Source organism: Vanellus vanellus (genome assembly GCF_965231255.1).
Source record: "Vanellus vanellus genome assembly, chromosome: Z".
NCBI lineage: Eukaryota > Metazoa > Chordata > Aves > Charadriiformes > Charadriidae > Vanellus > Vanellus vanellus.
In genome coordinates, this window is record NC_138908.1 from 79,421,933 (window position 1) to 79,443,608 (window position 21,676).

The 21,676-nt window shown below is 42.7% G+C and overlaps 1 protein-coding gene across 1 annotated transcript; it reads right to left on the reverse strand.

Annotated features, from left to right (window-relative positions):
* Window positions 1-429: 429 nt before the first annotated feature.
* TPGS2 (tubulin polyglutamylase complex subunit 2) lies at window positions 430-21,410 on the reverse strand. The gene is made up of 7 exons (XM_082497000.1): window positions 21,278-21,410; window positions 16,683-16,762; window positions 8,760-8,847; window positions 6,945-7,076; window positions 5,242-5,355; window positions 3,583-3,743; window positions 430-1,933 (listed from the first exon to the last, which is right to left on the reverse strand). The coding sequence occupies exons 1-7, from the start codon at window positions 21,348-21,350 to the stop codon at window positions 1,706-1,708; spliced, it is 876 nt and encodes a 291-aa protein (XP_082353126.1). The 5' UTR covers window positions 21,351-21,410; the 3' UTR covers window positions 430-1,705.
* Between the last annotated feature and the right edge of the window lie 266 nt (window positions 21,411-21,676).

Here is a 21,676-nt window from a genome sequence, read left to right on the forward strand (position 1 = left end):
TCGGCTTAAGAGTGCTGAAGAGCATTAAAGGATTTTCTCACATTTGGGGGTGGCAGAGGGCAGCTGCCAGGTAATGCAGCAACTGCACCTGCAGGTGGGCCCTGAGCAGTGCTGGGAGCCAGCAAAGCATGTCAGAGCCAGGGCTGATGGCTGCAGAGATTTTTCAACAGTGAGTGCAGGACAGAAGTGGAACAGCTGTCACACAGCTGAGACTTTTTGTCTGTGTGAACTAAACTGGGAATGGGAACTTCAGAGTAGCTCAAGATGGATTAGCTAGAAGGCGCTGTGACCCATCTCTTCTCAGTCAGAGATTCTCCACTGCATTAAAAAAAAATCCCCACACAATCCAGCCTGCACCCTGCTCTTACCACACATCCTTGTGCGTGTGCTCCCAAAAGCATCTTCAAATAGCCAATCACTCTGGAGGAAAATATGGAAATCTTTATTAAAATAGTATCGAGCACTTACAGGGTGGCTTCATCTTTCTGAAGGCCATACAAATACTTGTGAAAACCTCACAACATCCCTGTGAGGTAGGTTTCTCTTGTGTAATTATGTGACTGTTTCATAAATAAAAGGTGATGATGTTTAAATAATCAATGCTTATTTGAAGATGGTGACTTTGATTTCCCTGCTTAGGCATAAAATGTGTGGGTTGCTACCATGTTTCCAGCACACCTAAGAAGACAGAATGGCATAGACAGGTAATGGAAACAACCAGATGTAACTGAAAACCAGCAGTGAATGGGTTAAAGTGCAGTTCTAACCTGAAAACTTACAGTACAGAAAACAGCATCAGGGGCTTCTAAGGCTGTAGGATCTCTGTGGCCCCTGGTCAGATCCTGCCCAATTGAAAAGTGACAAAGGCTGTTCGAATGGTCAACTTTGCAAACAAATGTATGACAAACCAAGGGGTCTTCCTGGCTTATGGAACTCCTACTTTTAACACCACTGACCTGCCCTGGCTCAGCAGTTCCCACAAGAGGGGAGAGCAGAGGCAATGAGAGATCCTGCAGCTTCTGGCTGCCTTCAGGCTTATTGGGAAGGACAGCACACAAATGACACTACCTGAAAAGACATGGCACAGAGGCCAAAAAGTGGTCTGGGCTGCAGAACAAGTGACTAGGGCAATGCAGAGACATGGAAGCCCCAAGTCCCTTTGTACCATGAATCTCAGAGCAGAAGTTGGAAGGAGCAAAGGGAAGTGTGGAATTTGATTCTGTCTGAAGCGGAAGATATTTCTTTGTTCAGTGGGTTCCATCCTGCTCCCATACCATGCAAGGTCAGGAGAGGTTTCTTTCAAAGGAGATGGCAGAAATATCTTCATGTACTGTGTTTCAGCATGGGTCTATTAAAGTAACAGTGACTTACATTTGCTTTCATTTCATTGCTGTAGTTGCACAGGAACAAAAGCTTTCCTATGGAGCAGTGACATCAAGGGCTTCTTCATGCCCTCTGAAAAGTACATGCTGCAAGTAGCAGAAGGGAATAAAATGAACATCTCAAGTTTTTTTCCTCAGTCTCTGGGAACTACATCTTTCCTTTGTCAAAGTATATCGTGGGTATATTTCATGCAAATGCTGCAATGTGTTTTCCATGGGCGCATCTATTCATGCACAAGGAACTTGGTTTGAACTGCTGAGACTCTCCATCAGAGAACATCAAAGCTTATTGCAAATGCTGTCCAGGGTCAGATCTGGGGGTCTCACTTCCTTGAAGAATTCCCAGCTAGTGAGGATGTCTTGGAGGAGGTCATGCTTGTGTGACTCTTTTGGGAGCCTGCTGGCTGGGAGGGTGGTTTCTTTTTGATCACTGGAGTTTTGTTCTTGCTTTTAAATACCTTATTGGGGTCCAGCTTGTTCACAAAGGAATCAGCTTCTTCAGAGAGGAGAGCTGTGTTGATGGTTATGGGTTTATACATGTTAAACCATTGCTGAAAGGAAGGATGGTGGGGAAGGAAGAGGTTAAAATCAAACTGCAACTAGACATTTCCACCCTGTTCCCCCTCACACCTGAGATCTGATTTTAATCATACACCACTTATCAGTTCGCAGTTTACAGGACTGCATGGAGTGCCTTGTGATAAGGATACACAAGGCACAGCTACAGCCCTGGAACTGCCCCACATTCCAGACAGCAAAGAGGAGAAACAGACACAAACCTAACACTACCTTTCCTGCAGTGTAACTCCTATCAGGAGCAACTCCTGATTTAAACCACAGGAGGAAAAGCAAAGGGAGGGGATGACACTAAACTACATTTATTTAGATTCAGAGAAGCAGAAAAGATTAAAAAACCTTGGAATTTAAAAGTGCTTATAAAATGGAACCAAACTAGTTGAACTTCTCAAAATATAGCCTCCCTCTCTTCACACATGCAATAATACCATTTTTTAACTCTTTACACGAAGGATTTTGTGTTTGTTTCTCTTCACCCTGATTTTACATCTAGAAGTGACAACAATCATTTTTTTTTGTTGTTCCCAGATGCCACCACAACGTCATGCCCTGCAGTTCTCACCTCTTAGTGTTTTTCCTATCAGTTATCCATTGACGAAGCCAGCAAATAAAGCTGTAGGGGTTATGGTATTACAAATCCCACTGAAACCATCAGCAAAGTGTTGAACAAGATAAACAAAAGATCAAAACCAAAATGTAGATGGCAATCTTTTCATGTACTGCTTAATGGAAAACAGTTCTAATATACCATCCTTGAAGACCTTTAAAAATGAAAATGGTTAACATACTCGGAGGATTTTAACTAACAGAGGTTGCAAATAATTAGGGAATACATAAATGATTTCACTAAGTTTTGTGAATATACTGGACATAATAAAATATTCTAGCAGGAAAATTACAGAAAGGCAAGCCAAGCCAAGCACAGCACAGAGGAATGGCAGGAGCCTCTAATAGCAGGGCTCTGGCAGAGCAGAATAGCAGCTTTAATAATAATAAGGGGCTGGAATTGTCATGGGGATGTACCTGTAGCTCTCCTGTAACTACTTAGAGAACTGCTGGCATATAAATTGCCCCTTTTTGGGCATCACTTTATGAAGATATCCCTTCATAACTGAGAAGGATGCAAAGGAATTAATATTCTTGGCAAGGGTCAAGCTTATAGTCTTCCTCTGGGCTTCTGCCTAATGTGTACCTGGACTTTCCTCTCCACCCAGAGAGTAGTAGGTTCTTGCTCAGTGCTATGCCCAGAAAACTGATCTGGACAAATCTTACATGGGTGTGGGGATGAACGGCTTTACATCTCCTCACTCCCCAGGAAGCACGGAAGTGAGGTTAGCTTCAGAGTCAAGACAGCAAAGAAATAATTGAGGTTCCACTAGCTGCTATTAGAGCTTAAAGGTAGAGCCCAACTTGGGTGAGAAAAGCAGGGCTAACACAATGTTAGTGAATTCATTAACATAAACAAATGACTGTTAACACACTATAGGGGAAAGACTCATGGCCCCTTCCATGGCTCACTATGGAGGCCCACCTGAGCCTACAGACTGCTTGTCAAAAGGTGTGAAGATGTTTTACCAGTCTATGCTTATGCAAGATACCGTTGAGCTGGATCCTGCTGTCCTACCTTGGCCTGGGGGCTGACCCCATAGCTGGTGAAGGCGTACTGCCACTGTGGGAGACCCAGGTGGGTAATGAGCAGGCGGTAGTAGGCTGTGAAGGTTTTGGTGAGGAAATGCCAATACAGAGCTCTGTCCAGGAACCATATCTCTGTGTCTTGGGAGACAACTAGAAGAAAACAAACACAAATTATACTGTTGCTTTCTAGTGATAAGACCAACCCCTGGCCATTGTCAGGTGGGAGACACAACACACTTATCAAAAAGGCTGCAGCTTCTAAAATGCAGCATCCCCAACTAACATAGATGATTATCCAGAGGCAACATGGTTTAATGGTTAGACGTGGGGAATAAAAAGGACTTAGTTCTGCTCCCAGCTTTACTAAAAATACTTGTGCAATGGCCATTATATTCATTGTCTCCACCATAAAATGGATGCAATGCTATTCCTTCCCAACCTGGGACTGATGTTCTACATGGAACAGACTTGGACATCAACAGCTTTGTAGAGTAAGTTCAAAGTACAATTATGGCAAACATTTATCTACCCCACAAAGTAAAAAGCAACTAACTCAATTGTCAGTCATCTGGATTACTGAATTGAGTCCAGAGTCTGGAAGTCACGGCAGTGCATGCTGCCAACAAAAACACATTTTGCAAAATCCTTCCACAGTGATCAAATATTTCTCTGGTGGTGACATCCTTTGGAGCATAAAAAAAGTGATTTTACTTGGGAAACTGAGATGCTGAACATTGTCAATTAAACACACTACCCCCTGTACTGACATCAACATCTGTAAACAATGCTCCCTCCCCTTGCTCTGGTTACCCACTGCGTATTGCGAAATTGCCAAGACTGGAAGGCAAGAGGACAAGTAAGAAGTGCCTTGGGTGTTGCAGTCACACCCAATGAAGGACACAAGATAACAACCAAAGGATTTTCTTAAGAATAGGTATATCACAATTGCACACCCCCACACAGCGAACATACAGGTATACACATACACGTAGTGACCTGTGCACTGTATCAGATGACAAATACTGTACAAGTGACTTGGATATTTCACCAACCCCTGACTGATAGCAGCTTTCTGTGTATCTGTCAGAAGCAACAGCTCAGCTCACATCTTTTCTCTCCTGTTCAACTCTTCCTGCCAGATTTTAGCCTAGTTAGCACCTGGAGGCTCTACATCCATGCACAAGGTGAAAGAACCAGTCTAAGTCTGTCTCAATCAGCTAAGGACCTTTTTTACCATATTCCTTTTGCTTCTAAGCAGGATTACACCCTTTCTCATCAAAATGTGAGGGAATTGTTCCAAGACATGCACGTAACCAGAGATACGTTAGTGGCTGAGCTCTAGCTTTCTGCATTATTTCAACATGATTGTCTGTAGGTCATACATGAATGCTTTCTTGTTTCAGTATGCAAGTATGCTATGCATGCGGAAATCATAACTCAGACTCAAACATTAAAGGGAGGGAAAGTGTTAGCCACAGTTAAGTCTCTGTAATGTTTAGCCCCTGAATTCAGTGGAGAACAGGGTGTCCCAGCAAATGTTCACCTACAAATTGCAAAGATCAGAAATTTAAGATGATTCTACACATGTGGCATCAAGATACAATCCACAACAAGAGATGATTAACAACTTTGCTCTTTTCAGTCTTACCTGGTATAGCGTGCTTATAAACAAGACAAACTTTGCCATTCCCATTGCATGGGTCTAATTCAAAGATAAGACTACGAGAATCAAAGTGTGGCCTCTCTGGTTTGTCTCCATTACCTGAAAACAGAAAAAAATCTTCATTAAACATATTTGGAAAACTGACTTGTGACTCAGTTGCAAACAATTAATCTATTTGATACTTATTAATAAATCAGCTGAGGAAGAACTAAATCAAACTACTATATTTATACTTCTTGGAGAGGATTTAGCTCCCTGTGTTAAAAAAAAAAAAAAAAAAAAAAGATAAGTTGAGAAAAATTTTAATCTTCAACAAAAGAGTAAAAATCTGATGGCTGAAAAAAGACATCAAGCTGCCCTCTAGTCCTTTCCTGGCATAAAGCAAGATCAGCTTTATAGATGCCACTCCTGAGAGGTGTTTAACCTTTTCTTAAAGTCCTCTAGTATTGGAGACGCCACAAGCTCCAGGCAGTCAATCCATATCCATTGTTATCACTTAGAACTTTTCCTCATGTGGATCCTGAATCTTCCTTGCTGCAATTGAAGCCCATTACTTCTGTTCTAGCCATCATTTCTTTCTTGCCCTACTTTCTTTTTTCTAGGGAGGACAGGGAGAACAGTTTATTCTTTTTCTCTTGACAGAAGACTTATGAACTTGGAGACATATACATTTTTTTTATATACTCCAGTGTGACATCAGCATCCTTCTCAAAAGCCACACGTTCTGACTCATATCCAACTTTTGACCCACAACCACCACATAGACTTTCTACAGGACCATTTTGGGATTGTGCAGCTGCAAGTTCTTGCAGAATACAGTTTTGAATTCTAATGCTGATGAGGAAAAAGGGGGCCACAAGAGCTGTACTCCTCAGAAGAGCTTTCCATGGAAGTCAGGATGAGAACACTGGTGGCGATGTAACTTTTTCTCATTGTACCTTATAAGTGCATCAGTGCAGGTCTGAGTGGCTAAACGGAAGCAGAATTTGACCAATTTCATTACAATGGCTAGAAGATTAGGACTGCAGCCAAGCTGGAATGTGCAAAAAGAAACTATAAGCCACATTTAGAAGCTACAGGAGCTATAGAGATTCAGAGACAAGACTTAAATCAAATAGTCTTGTTAGATCGGAAGAGCTCTGAGAACAGTGGACTTTTTTTCTTGTTTTTCTCTCCAAAGTACAGGATTCCCAGCATTTTTAGGCAGTCTGGAAATGCATATTTTCCAGTGTCACCTCACACATTTACCAGAGTTATTTCTCCAATTCCAAAGAGCATATCCAGCTGTCTTTTCACTACCAACACAAAACCTGTTATCTTTTGTTCATGTAAACCCATAAGCACACAAAGACTAGAAGTTGAATCACTGGAGGAAGCCTCACTTAAAAATTTAAAGAGGGAAAAGACACATCAGGAGGGCTTCCAGGCTGTTAAAGAGTATGCAAACAATACTAGTGACTGGCAGCATTAACAATCCCCATGAGATTTAGAGCATACAGGTCCACTTTTCAAGACTGTAGGGGACTAATAGGACATAAAATAGATCTGGCCCAGGAGACAAAGAAAACCCCATCTACTTGGAATGACCTTTTCTGTTGCTATATCCATATGCTATATCCTAACATTACCCTAACAGAGCAAAAGAGATGAGACAGAGCATGTTTTCTAGCCTGCTAACAGGACCTTACCTTCCTCATCCGTGTCATCTTCCAGGTCAGCAAGAGTTGGTGCATTAGGAAGAGTGTACATAGAGGAACCCCCAAGCCGACATAGCTTTGAGACACTATTAATCACCATGGAGCCCAGGGGCATCGGGGTATCTGCAATAAGACTGATCATTAATCACACCCACTGTCAGGAAAGCATAGGAGGTATTTCTTTTCCTCCACACATCAACTTAACATCTTCCAAAACACAGAGCGTGAGAAAAGATGGGTATACCCAGCAGAGCTGGACAATTAACCAAGTCAGGGTCTACAGGAGCAAATATTAGGCTTTTTCAAACACAGAATCATACTTACAGGTGATGCAACACCATCTCAGAGTCGTGCAGGTATGAGAATTACACTGCTGACTAAGCCTGTGCTGCAGCTGTTAGCCCAGCCCTGTGAAACTGGCTATTAAAAATCCCAGCTACCTACAGCCACCTCCTCAAAACTCTTTTCCCTGCTGCTGTCTTTCCTACCAGAAACCAACCCACCCATTCACAGCTTATTGGGAAGCTCGTCCTCTTCCACTCCATGTATCTGCTCATGGTGCATCCTCTTGGATTCCACTCCAACACAGAATTTTATCAGTGTGTCAACATGTGGGTACTCCTGAATGAACACTTGAGGACTTGTCACTTGTCTCTCCTTCTGAGGACTAGTACTGTTACCAGACAACAAGTCAACAAGGACCCTGTTCAGCCATGTGCCAGTGTGAAGGGCCTCAGAAGGCACTACTGGATGCTTGCTCAAACAAGACAGTTATGTGAGCTGCCTTGGTCTCTGTGCTCTTGTATGCCCTGAAAACAAGACTCTTCAGAGGTCACAATACACTAAATCCCACTTGGAACACAATGGGACTTAGTGCATGTGTTAGAATCCTGATGTCAACCATCTCTGAAATGAAATTCAACTTCCTGAGGAAACCCCTGTATTTGACACCCATCTCCAGAAGTGAGCAGTGTCCACAGCACAATTTGACAACCTCACTTGAAGGCAACAAGAGCCAGGATAATAGTTGCAGGGCTCCATTGCAGAGTGAACAAACCGCCTCATTCTTGCCAAACAAAGATGAAAAATAAAGCTCTCATTTACACCACTGACTCCAGAAATAACTCCAGTGAATGGACTTTAGCTGGTGGAAAGCAGAATCAGGCTCCAGCACGTACATACACCTTTTAATGAGTAGAGTCATTATGAGAGGGTGACTCTTCCTACTGCTTTACAATAGGATAACGTATTAGAGCTGCTCTCTCCATGGACTACAGAGGGAGTCTAGGTACGAGATTTAAACTACATACCTCAATCTGAGTGTCAACAGATGGTCAGTGTGTTACAGAATGCTATTTATGTCATGAAGACTTGTTTGGTTTCTAGCCAGTGTTCAGTGTACATATCTGTTCTGTGGAACTTCAGCACATGCAAGCAATAGGCTTTGCCTTGTTGCATCAGGAAGAGACCTCTATGTGCAGTCATGTTTTTTTCCTCACCAGGACATTTGTAACACAGTCTACGATCCCATGCAGAGTTGCACTCACTTATTAATTCAGAGGTCAGTTTTCTTTAGTCACTGATCAAGCTGCCTAGCAGAAACAAACTACTTCATTTTTTTTTGCAAGTTAAGGAATGGTGCTAATTTTTCACTTGGTGCATGTGCTTTTGCTCAGACTAATGCAGCATGCTGAAAGCTGTGTATGGACTGTGCAGAAAGTAAGTTTGAAATTTAAGAGATTCTGCAAAGGAAAGACTGGCTGCAATAAAAAGAGGGTATCAGTGGAGAGGAATACATGGACTTACCATCAGTCTTCACACTCCAGGTCATCTGGAAGCCATCGGTCATCAGATAGAAATTCTTTAAATCCTCTGGCAGTATGCAGGAGTTTTTCTGCAAATCACAATCAAAGTGTTATGGGAAAATGCAGAATGTGCCCCAAACCCAAAAACCAACTGAATATTGGTATAGAAGTATTTGCCACCAAAGGTATTAATCGTCATTAGAAACACGAAGGAAATCCAAGATGACTCAAATCAGCTCAGATATCTCTTCCTAAAACCGCATGTTAGAAAACCGCATGTTTCTTGGATCTGTGCTACTGTATTAACAAAGGTGACTTGGGAAAATTTCACAATGAGCAGTCATCAGATGATTATTACAGGATTGCTCCCCAACTGAAATGACATTATCATCCTTTGACATTAAGAGCCACTCCAAGATCACATATATAAGAACAATCAGCTTTTTCATATATATGGCTTACATGAGTAGAGTTTTGCTTTATGTGAAATCAGACTAAACTCACCTGTTCCACTAAAGCACGTATAATATTAGCATAAGGACTCTCTTTTTCTGAGGGATTTCAGTTCCAAGTGAGAGAAGCACAGACTCAAAAGTTTCATATAATCAAGCAGATTGGATATTTCACTTAACAAACAGTATGTGTACAAATACACACAGAGTCAGTCTCACAAACCTGATGGTCTGGCTTCATCCCACTAAACTTCAGCAGTTGGCTGGGGCTCCTAAGCCTGCTTCCTTCTGAGCCAACAGTGAAAGAAGCAACTCCAGTGAGCTGGTGAGAGTGCTCTGAAGAACCAGAACCCTTCTCCTATACATGTCTTGGTTGTGGAAGGAGCCTTTCTTAACAGAAGAGTCTTCAGCTAAGCAACAAATATGTGGAAGGGAGGATAAAGGCTTAATCCTCAGAGCAACAGGAAGCCCAAAGAGCTATAGGCAATTGCAGGCACTGCTCCTAGTGACAGGACTGGCTGCAGACCAGTGACCCTCCATTCCTGTTGATGGGTCAAGAACACAAAATGAAACAGTATGGAAGCCTGTCAGTTTTAAGAAACCACACAATATGCATGACTAAAGGAGTTATCTGTTGTTTTGTTTGTAATTGTTTTAGAGAAAAAACAGATCGAGAAATATTGAAGTGAGTTCACATTTAAAATCTTCAAACTCAAGAATCCCAAAGAATCAGACTCAGGATACTCTCCAATGATGCATGTTCCACAATCGCTGTGTTGACTTGCCCAAGGCTGCACCACCCTCCTTGTGAAAAAGTTTTCCTAACTGCAGTCTGAACCTCCAAGTTGCAACTTGTGGTCATTTGCCTTTTTCAGTCCCATGTGCTTTTAAATCTGCTCATGAACAAAGACACAAATGAGCCCCCTGAGGGTCAAGCTTTGTCATTAAACCAGGAGGAGAGAAAACTTCTTTAAAATGTTGATCTGAGACCTGTTGATAATCACAGGACTCTGGGCGCTACATTTCACAGGAAAAATGGACAAATAACGTGAGATTTGCAACATAGCATGTCTGATAATTCAAGTACTTTTGTGACAGGATTTTTATCCTTTTCTAAAAAATATGTATTTCTTTTATGCAGTCAGTTTTAAAGACATGCTATTGGACACAGCCTGCTCTTTGTGCAGTGAGTTTGACACTCAAAGCAAGAAAAGGTAGAATTACAAAATTTAAGAATATTTATAGATCAGTATTGCTGTCCCTCATGCAGGCTTAACCTGCCACAGATCAAGATATTATTCAGGTAGGAATTCACAGCTTGGCCTCAGAGGCCTGGGTGGGTTTTGGAGCAGTTATGAAATTGCTTTGGAGAAAGCAGAGGAGTCCAATGTTAACAGGTTTCCAATATTGTGCCTCTGCTGGGACTATTTCCCTACAGCTACTAGAAAATGTAACATTCAAAGTCTCATAAAATAAAGGAAGAATATTCGGGTAACCGGTAGTTAAGGAAAAGAAACATGCACATGCAGTTCATATAGCTCTGGTTTACTTAGGGCACAAATTTGTAACATCTCAAGAGATGCTGATCAGATTCTTCCCCATGTCTGCAACTTGTGCATACCCAGTTATCTGCCCTAACGTTGCCTCAATGCATCTATCCAGCAGGAGCTACCTGCCAGCTGTGCATCCAGCTGCAACACTGGCCTCTGGTCATCAGTGACTGGAACCAGCAAGGGAAGGCACTGGCCTCCTCCTGTCCACATCCTCTCCCTCTCCTAGGACCAGGGCAGCCCTTCTGCCTGTTAAAGCCTTATTTGTAGTCACTTTCTTTGGGTTCTTACAGTCCCTGTCCCCTAAACTGTGGTGTATATGCTGTGCAGGACCCTCTAACGCCCACAACCTTCACTCCTGTGTGTTAACTTACTTCCTAAGCATATTCATTTATCCTGACCGACTGCTGCCGAGGAGTCCCAGATACTAATGGCTTTGCAGCTTGTGATAGGGCAGGTCACTTGACATGCCCCATCAGCAGCCTGGTCACTAGCACAGTGCTTTTCTAACCCAGATTTTCAGAGGCAACAGGTATTAAAGCAGAGAATCTGATACTGTAGAAACTTCGCTTTAGGAAGAACTTATCATCCTTTGATAAGAGACTGCTGATGGCTAAGGCCCTGGTGGTAAGTTTCAGGAGATCACTAAACCACACAGACATATCTGAAGTTCTTCAAATACCTTTAACAAACACACCTTCTTCTGTGGGTTCTTCTCAGTCCTAAATATTTATAATTTCATGCTGTGCTTTCAGCATTTCCAATTTCAAGCTGTAGCTGTAAGCACAGTGACTAGGTTTAAAACTATGGAGAAAGAAAATATGACAGACTTGGACAAAGTCTTAGAAGAGTACAAATGTTTACATAGCACTTTCAGCCCATTTCAACCTCTCCAGTTTTAACTAATCTACCCCAGCAGTAAAAATACATGTGGGAACAGCTCTCTTGACTTCAGTGGGTGTTCTCCTCTAAGCACGAGAACCAGATCCACTGGGATGACAAAACCTAAGATTTTAAAACTTTGACCGTAATATTCAGCTAAATACTACCACAAACCAGGCACAGCCCAGTTTAACAAACATAGCCGATTAAGACAAGGGAAAAATCACATCTGGATAGATTTTCTGCTCTGAATACTCTTTTTCTAGATGGAAAGATGAACATGCGCACGTTTCTCCAAAGGTGTGCCCTCTCCATTTTATTTTTGGATTCTTCTAACCATGTCTCTTTGCATGACTTTCCAAACGATGGTACAAAATACAATGGGTGAAAAACACTGTACCAGAGCAAATCTGGGCTCTATAGGAAAAAACAACTATATAGAAAACTTCACTAATATCCATCTTTCCCATCTGACTGAAAGGATTTGACTAATCTGTCAGATTATGCTTAGAGACACGATCCTGTGACTTCAAAACAGTGGTTTTCTGACAGCAGAGTCAGAGAAACAACCCACTACCACATCTTAAAAATGCCTTCTCAATCTCTGTACTCCCCCTGCTCAACTGGTAGTTTGCAGGGTTGTGATTTCCAGCCCCATAAAATACAGTATTCCTAGTAACGCGCCAGAAGTGGCTTAACCACAGCCCTAGCAAGCAGCTGTTTTCACTCCAGGCATCTGGTTACACTCATCAGCTCATAAAACAAAATATCCCAAGTGCCCAATATGGTGTGTGGGTTCTATTTCTTTTGCTTATTGCCCATAATATCCCCAAATAGTCTCCCAAGAAAGCACAGTCCATTGAGGAAAGAGAAGAATATTAGAACCAGGGTAGCCTTACTGCCAAGACCTGACCAACGCTGGATCCAGAGCTAAAATACTGACATATGTCTATTCACTTAAAGCACTGTTCTAACAATGCCTCCCAAACAAATATAGTAAAGAAATGGTCAGCAATCAAAGCTTATTGCTCTAGAGGGACTTCTCTAAAAAACTGAATGAGTTTTATCCAACTTCTGGGGACAGAAGGAAGGGATTTATGTCACTTCTCAGGGCTTCCACATAGCAGAGCAAATCAGCAGCTACCTTTCTCTCTCCCTGTGTCATGCTGTTTTGTGACTGGTCTGCCCTAGCTGTAAGCAAATGCAGATGATGTTAATTTACGTAAGATACTGAGACATTCTCACTGCACCTTTTATAAATCTGATCTGGCCAGGGGGGAGGGGGGGAAGGGGGGAGCTCCCAGGAGATCATGTTGCTTGGATTTCCTGCCCCAAAAGATACAGGGCTCGGGTAGACCTGTCCCCTGCGACAAAAAAAAAGGATTGGCAATTCTCTTCAGGACAGGGTTCTGTAGCCAAGTTTTTAATGAGCATATTACTAGGCCCCACAGGAGGGGAACAATGTGTGAGAAACACTATCGACCTCCCAAAAGTCCTCCAGCCTCTCCCCCATTATGCAGCTTGAAAAAATGTACCTTTCCTCATGCACTGGTTCTGCTGAATCCACTTCCCCGCCTCTCCTGTGGTCAGGGCCACGAGGCAGGTTCAAGATGGGCCGATCCCGTGCTCCTGGGGATCAGGGATGGCGTGCTTACCTAATGCTGAGGGAGGACATAACGAGGTGGATGGCAAGAAGGACTGTTGTGGATGTGCATGCCTGCATGCATACTTTTGGTACGGTAGAAGCAACAGGAAGACTTCTAGAATAGCCAGAAACCACCACTGCAGTTCCCAGTGAGATTTACGTGCAGAGAGAGTTTCTAAATTGTCTGGCAGCCTAAGACAGTCCACAACAGGAAAGCACCAGACCGCTTGAGGGCTTTTTTATGATTTTATTACAGAGAAATAAAGGTTGCAGAACACCAATGCTGCAGCAGCATGGTGGGCAGGGATTGCTTACAGTCAGCCAGGGGCAGTTCAGACACTGCTAACAAGCCAATTAGAGAACAGGCAAAATGACCCCCTTCATTTTGTTTTGCCTGCTGGGTTGCTGAGCTCTGGGATGTCTAGCTCCTAGTAAAAGAACGCAATTTCCTACTTTTTGCAAACCAAAACAATGTGAGTGACTTATTTCCCTTCTGGTTGACGCAAAAAGAAAATGTGTTTCAGACACTGCCACTGCAGAGAACAGAGTGCCTCCTAGCAATATTTGAATATAACGCCTACTTTTAATAACTGCATCTGAAGGGGAGGAAGGCAGTTGCCAGCCTAATTTTAGGAGTGGGCATAGGAGTTCATAGGATGATATACAGTGATTAGCACCAGTATTCTAGTGACTTGGTACCTCTGTCTGTACTCCCCCTTCTATTGCTGGTCTTACTTTCTTGGGGAAAAGATAACATCTTGGTAGGTCTAAACATCAGGAAAGGTGAAGAAAGTATTTTTTTTTATTAAAACATTTTTGAACTCCTTGAAAGTTTTGAGGAAGCCATGCTACCCATGTAAACACTTGACAATCATATGCCTTAAATACTTTCACAAGTGTGCTGACTTCCAATAAAATATTCAGGATTGATTTCAGGTTTGATCTCCTGAAGCCTAAGGACTTAACAGCTCTTTCTGCCTCTACAGAAGCTCTTGGAAAAAAATCTCTTATGCTTTCCTACTGTCTTACTGCACTGCCTCCTGCCATGGAGCTTGCCTTCCCTTACAAAGCCTCATAGCAAATAATAGACATCCAACAAGCTGATCTAAGATTTTAAAACTTCCATTGTAGCGTCCAGTTAAATACTAACACAAAACTGGCATGGGCCAATTTAAGAAACACAGCTGATGGAGACAAAAAAATGCATACTACGGGCATTATAAGAATATAATTTTAACCATTCATAATTAAAAAAAAAAGTTGTTTTAAGAGTTTCTAAATACCACAGATTTTCTCTCAGAAGAAATAGCCTTCCATTGTAAAACTGAAATAGGACTGGAAAAAATGGTTCAAGAAAAAAATGTAAAAAAAAAATACCTTAAGAACGGAGCTTTTATTTGGTAAGGCTCAATGAAGAGAGTTTTTTTTGGGGGAAAAAGAATGTGAGTTTGGGAATAGTTTGACCAGTTTTCCCCACATAACACAAAAAGCCCTGCAAATACTTTCATAACCAAAGATGTAGAGGGAAGTTAAAAAGATAGACTATGACAAGGTCTTGCTAAGATCGCCACGCTGGAGAAATGATTATGTGCATAAATATTGCCACCTAGTGGTTAAGAAAAAAAGTGATAAAAGTGAACACTGGGTACACAAACTTGTATTCAAATTCAAGCAGGATGAGTTTGAGGAAAAGTGAGGTACAAGTTCATCCTGGAAGGGTCACGTGAGGTGCTGAGTGCTTTCACTTGATCATCACTGCAAGACATATGCAATTGTGTGCACTGTGTTAGATATCAAACTTCATCCCCAAAGCTCAAATAAAAAAAAAAGGAAAAAGAAAACAGTTATCTTTCAATTTGAGAAGGGAGATTTCACGTTTTGTCAATGTAACTGGAACCAAATCCAAAGAAATATACAGCAAAGACCTTCACCATTAGCAGTCCAGCTCAACTATATCTACTTAATTTTCACCATTTACTTTCACAATTTACTTTGTCCATCACTGGGCGGGAATGGGGGGAGCTGGAGTTTTGTTTTGGCATCTTTGGAGTGATGTGCATTGGCTACAGCACTTAAAAGTTTAGCTTTACAAGAATAGCTCAATTTTGAAACGAACCCAATTTAGTTCAGAGGAGTAGCAGCACCTGGAAATGAGAGCAATAGAGTGTTCAGGAGAAGCAGTCCTTTTCATTCAATAGAAGAATGTGCGACTGTCGCTCTGCTGCTCCCAGACCTGAGCTGGCTCACAGTCACAGTGCCTCAGACTTCCCAGCACAGTTAATCTGACACTTGAACAACAGCTACAGGATATCAGGGATCAGTTCACATGAACCTGAAAAACCGGACATTTCTGCCTGACCACAGTTGCTAGCTACTGTACAACATTCAATAAATAATGCAGGTTTTACATCACATACATTCTGACCTGGATTTATAAAGTCTCGATTAATACCATTAATTGGGATGGGGCGTCACCAAAACTAGTGCAAGATTCTTCTCTACTGTTAAGGAAAAACTGTAAGTGGCAAGGCATCTCTGGGAGCATATGCGCTAGGGTACAGCTAGGGTTGGAGCAGAGGGAGGACTCCATCCTCAGCTGTGCCCCTTTCCAAAGGCCAGTCAGCTTCTACTGTCCTTTCCGTAGTATGAGCGATACTTAGAAAGCACGTATTCCCCCATGGTCATGGGATTGACAAACACATGTATATTCAAAAAGGAGACCAAAAATGCCACCTCTGCCCACCAGAGTCACACAACAGTATTTGGGAGCTCTCTGGTCACACATGCTGATGCAGCGAGGTCAGTGGAGTCAAGGTAGTATAGTCTTCTAGAACAGGCAATGGGACATGCCCTGGCCAAAAGACTGGATCAGTTAGCCAAAGGGGAGGTGGAAGGAAGGGCTATGAGAAATGGAAGTGAATAGCCGAGACTGAAAAAAGAAACAGATAACTGCAATGAACTGGGTGTCTCAGTAGTACTTTCCAGCTTGAGGCCTTTACCTTTAATGCCCATAAATAATAAAGAGCTTCTTCATTTTGTCTCAAATGGTATTGTAAAATGGTTTTAGACCTGAGTCAGAACAATGTTTGTTCTCTAAGTCACCACTGTTGATGCCTACTACAGTTATGTGATTTCTTCTTAAGAGTTGTCATTCTGAATATACCCGCACTGATCAAGTTTCTCTAATACATCAGGTGCATACAACACCCTAAAACACAGAGTAATACCTGAGTGAAAAAATTAAAAAAATAATCTGTTTAGGCTCCATGGTGCATTAAGCATGGTAGCAGGCTGTGTCACAAACAAACACAAGGTATTCACGGCATTTGACATTCTCCATGGGCTACTGTACATTTAGACTGACGTCACTGCAGTGTTTGCATGAAAATACTCACTTGCTCCCATGAAATGATTGTGTGGCGTTCGGCCGGCTCTTTTTCCACAAATGTCACCTCAGCAACTCCTGGAGAATTCTCTAAAAGGGAAAGAGGAACATGTTTGCAGCTGGCACTGGTGACACCAAGCACTGTGAGACAGACAATTTTGCAAGTTAACCTGACTGACAGCTGAGGAAAAGGCATTAATGACCTCAAGGATTGTGCTGGTGACTGAGCAGTTGCTTTCTTTTTGGTGTGTAACTGTACTTAGCATGTCTTGGCATGAGGATACCTAGTGCTGCACATGATGCCATCCTTTGGTGGTTTTTATAGATATACGCACACACATTTTGTATGTGATCTTTTGCAGAGGATTCATAGAAAAATCAATGGGCAAACTCTAAAAGATAGACAAACCAAGTCTTTCTAAGCATGCCCTGTGGTTTCAGTCGGGTAGGATATTCTCAGCTTGACACAAGATGTTGTGCAGCGTTGCTGTAAATTGCTAACTGCTGTATTCCACAAAGATGGGCACGCTTCAGCGCTGGATTCAGTGGGTTTGACCAGACATGAAATCTGATCCTGCTGAAGGGACCCGAACGAGCAAACAGCAGTTCTCTGGAATCCCAGCTGGACACATGCAAATCTGCTATAAGCACCGAGCTCATAATTTATAAAAATCACCTGAATATTTTATGGGAAAGAATGCTATATAAATGTGAGATACTAATCTACACGGTGCTATTCTTGCAGGTGTATGATGGCAGAAAAGCCTCCCTTGCACTTATTTTATAATGCTTTACTTCATCTACAGCCAACTGAAATAGTTCCCACTGACTTTATTCACTTTGGATCAGGTCCAGAAAGACTACCAACTTCTTGTTGTAGGAACTGCAAGCCCAGCACACAGGGCTGTTGAGTAGAAGTGATCGCTATGCAGGGCTTTCAAGACTGGCTCTGCTGTAAAAGTATTGGCTCCCAAAGCAGTCACACATATTGTAATTGCTTTCTGGTAAAACATACACAGTGCACCAGACAGGAAAGGCAGGCACCAGAGAGCTTTGGTTTGGTTTTTATCTTTGGTGTTGGGCTTTTCGTTCTAGCTTTGGTGTTGTCCTTGTCTGTTCTGCTGGTGGAAGAGCAGCACTCAGTTTCAGGAAGTCTAAGTTTCACTTTAATTGGAAGTATGCATTGCTACATTGTCAGATAATTTAAAAGGCAAAACATAGCACCAGAAAACCAAACTTAAAAGACAGAAAAAAGGAAAAAAAAAATAATAGTAGGTCACCTAAGTAATCCTTCTGGCCAATGCAGGGCCCCAACACACAGAAGACTGATCTCTTGCCAAGCCTTATTTCAAACAGGTGGGTGCAAGGTGGAGGGACCTGTCTCTTGCTCAAATATAAGCTGTCCATGTGTATTCTGCTCCTAAAGGAGTGTGCGGAATCAACGATCTAACCAGTCTTTTCCATCTAAGCTATACAAGCCTTATGACAAGTTAAGAGATTATAATAACAGAGTAATTGTTATTTCTGTGATCAAAGGAAACAGCAGGGATGTTTAATTCATCATGCACAATGGCTCATCTGGGATGACAGAAGATTAAATATTGTATCAGTCAAAGAAGATGCCTAGGAACGAGAGAACTGCAACTTCTAACGAGGTCTGAACCAAATCCAAGATCAAAAGAAAGAGAAATTCCATCTTAAAAGCCTGAATGTTATAGTAAAAATATCCTGTGGGTAAACTGAAGGCCATGTTTAACAGACGCGCATAGGAATGGACAGCAGCTCCATTAAACATTAATGAGGAAAAGAGGAAGTCTGCCATGGATTGCTTTTTCTTCCTGATGGAATAAAGAAGCCACCTAGGTTAGACAAAAGGTATAGGATAAAGCTTAATTAGTTCAGGAGACCCCTCCCTATTAACTATTCTGAATCAAGATCGCAGTAAACTCTGTCCTATTTTTAGGACATTTAATCTGAAAGCTTCCAAAAATGCAGATTAATCAGAAAGAGTCGATGTAATGGTCTGACAGAAAGCTGAAGCAGGAAATCACAGCATTATCAGTCCTTACTGTACTTCTAATACTGCCTATAAGTTGGGTAAACGCTCAGCATCTTTTGAAATGTCTAAATAGTTAAATTCTTATCTAATAAAGACTGTAAATAGTGAAGTATAGTTCTGCTTTGGGCAGTCCAGAACAGCTAACACCTCCCATGCAGATTTAGTTGTGAGCAATCAACCTTTCTGGAATTTGCAGTTAGTCATAGAACTCCAGCAAAACGAATCACACTGGCAATGGGAAAGATGAGTCTCTTTTTTCCTCAAATTATAACCTCCATAATGCTTGTGAGAAATCTCCCACCTTGTAGGGACTTCCGCAGGCTAAAAGGTAAAAAAAACCAAAACAACAAAACAACCCCCTCCCCCCAACCTCACACATAAACTTCATTTAAAGGAGGATTTTGGAAATGGTGCCATGCACATTTGTTCATACAGCATTGGAAAATTGGGCCTCAAGCTCTCTTATACCGTATGGGCAAAATTTTCTTGCTTAAAAGGAGTATGTTGAGTTTCATTACAGGATCATTTCTGTCTCCTGAAAAAACTGTTTCACAAACTCAACAGAGCTAAATACCTATTAATGCTTTTATGTTATGGTAGGCAGAAAAGTATCTACTGGTTTCATGAGACTTCCTAAAATAAGACTTAAAATAAGATAGATTCTAGTGCTGCAAAGTACCAAGTAAGGCATCTTTCTGAATGAGATACCCTTTGTTATTTGAAAGAACCAAACACTGAACAGATTGGCAATGTTTCCCAATTATTTCAGCAATTCTAATTAATATGGTGGCACAATTTACATGCTTTGGACTTCTTTACTGAGAAAAATGCACGAAATTCACATAAGGAGTGGAGAAATGGAGAAAAGAACCAGAGTAAAACATCACAGCAATGGACTGGGGTTCACACTGCTATATTGTGCAATGCAAGTAATCAGAGATACAGGCAGTAAAACAAAAACACCCAAACACAAACCAGGAAACACCTGCCATCTGAAAGGGATGCTACAGGACTTTCACAGCCAAGCTCGCATTGCTATGTCTTGATAGTGTAAATAACACACCTACTCAAAACAGTTTATATGGCAACATTAATTTAGGACATAGTTAACATCATGCAGATCTCATACATCTGAGCCTTGGCGGTAAAAATGTGGGCAGCGCTAGTAATTTTTTACAAAGAACTAAATCAAAGAAGCATTTGCCATGATAGTTGATCATCAGTAGTTTTAAAAAGGTGTTTAACACTCTCACTGAGTAGAATGATAATGTTATCCTCAGAACTGGAAAACAGAAAAAACAAAAACAAAACCAAAAACTCCAAGAAGTTGAATAACAAGTCAGTAACAGAATGCTGAACAGAGGTTGAGGGTGAAATCCTGTCCTCACTGAAACCCACCGTAAGAATTTTGACCCGATCTTTTAATCTCTTCTGTCTGAGCAGCTATCTAAAAACATGTGCAATTAGCGATACACTTAGGTTACCAGATGAAACTCACTGTTGTGCAATACAGCGGCTGGGTGAGGTAATTACAGTGGTCAATTTTAAGCTTTAAAATTCATAGGAAGAAATTCTGGAACTGCAATTTGTAGGGCTGTTGTACACAAGACTTGGGATAGATGTATTGCTTTCCAGCCATACAAATATGACAGTTCTGCGCCCCAAGCTGCCGAGAGATGAAAAGTCTGATGCTAAAATCCTTTCTATGTGCAAATACTTTCACAAACTCTTGTGATTCTACTACCATGAGTAAAATTCTGTCCAAGAAGCCTTAATTTTAGAAGTCGAATGCCTTGCACTCCATCGGAACTTCAAAGGGAACTGCAGAGCTGCAAGAAGGCTCAAGACCTGAGCAAGAAATGGAGATGGCAAGCAGGGTACGTTGTGGAAAACAGTCCCAGGGTATGGGAATAAGCTGCAAGGTGACTATTTATGGGGAGCTGATTCTGAGCAGATTCACAGATTAGTTTTCTGCCACAGTGCTGCACCACACTGAACCCCTTCCACTGGGCACGCTACCTGCTGACCCTAAATTACAACAGAGGCTATGAATTATGCATAGCCTTGAACAAAACACCACCTTCTCTTTCTTTGACTTTTATTTATTTATTTATTTTTAGGGCTGTCTTAAGCGGAGAGATTCAGGGTTTTTGCTGCTGACTCAAACGTTAGAAACGTGGCGGTTTTTTTTTTTTGTGTGTGTGTGTTTGTGCATGTCAGCAGCACAGCTATGCGATGCCAGAGGGGAGACCTTGACAAAATTCACCAGACCGCGTGTGACTGGGGTTCAGCCACCAGCGCGGCGCCCCCACGGCTTCTCGGCGGCGGGGCCGGCACAGGCAGACACAGCCCGGCCCGGCCCAGCACCACCGCTGCCGCCGCCACCTCGGGGCGAGGACCAGGCCGTGGCCTCCGGGCCGCCCCCCCCGCCCCATCCCGAGGGCTGCGGGGGGGAGCCGCCCTTCCCGCCACCCGGCGGTTTCCATGACAACCGAGTGGCACCCCCTCGCCCAGGCCCCAAGGGGCTCTCCCACAGCCCCACTCACCCAATATCCGTGTGACGCCCAGGGTGAGCTTGTCCAGGTAGGGCTTGATGCTGGCGGAGGGCTTCTCCTCCATCCTCCGCAGGCCCCCACCCGGCTCCACTCACCGTCGACGCCCCGGCACGCAGGCGAGACCGACGGGGGCGTGTGCGTGAACGCCCGGGGGGGGGGAGAGGGAGGTACGGGGGTTTAATAATCTTTTTTGTCCTTTCTGCCACCCTGTAGCCGCAGCTGCGCCGCGAGGTGCGCCGGGACTGGTAGTTCAGCCGGCCCACGCCTCGGTCAGCCTACGGCGGGAGGGCGGCGCCGGGCGGCCCCGAGGGCAGCGGTAGTTCCGCGGGAGCGCAGCCCCCTGCCCCGCCCGCGCCCAGGGAACTACAACTCCCGGCATGCACCTCTCTT

Excerpts from the sequence above, each read along its gene's own strand:
- TPGS2 (XM_082497000.1), bottom strand. The coding sequence starts at position 21,350 with ATGGAGGAGAAGCCCTCCGCCAGCATCAAGCCCTACCTGGACAAGCTC. Across the intron at positions 16,763-21,277 it reads GGGCGTCACACGGATATTGG|AGAATTCTCCAGGAGTTGCT; the intron begins GTGAGTGGGGCT and ends TTTCCCTTTTAG. Across the intron at positions 7,077-8,759 it reads CTGGAGTGTGAAGACTGATG|ATACCCCGATGCCCCTGGGC; the intron begins GTAAGTCCATGT and ends GTCTTATTGCAG.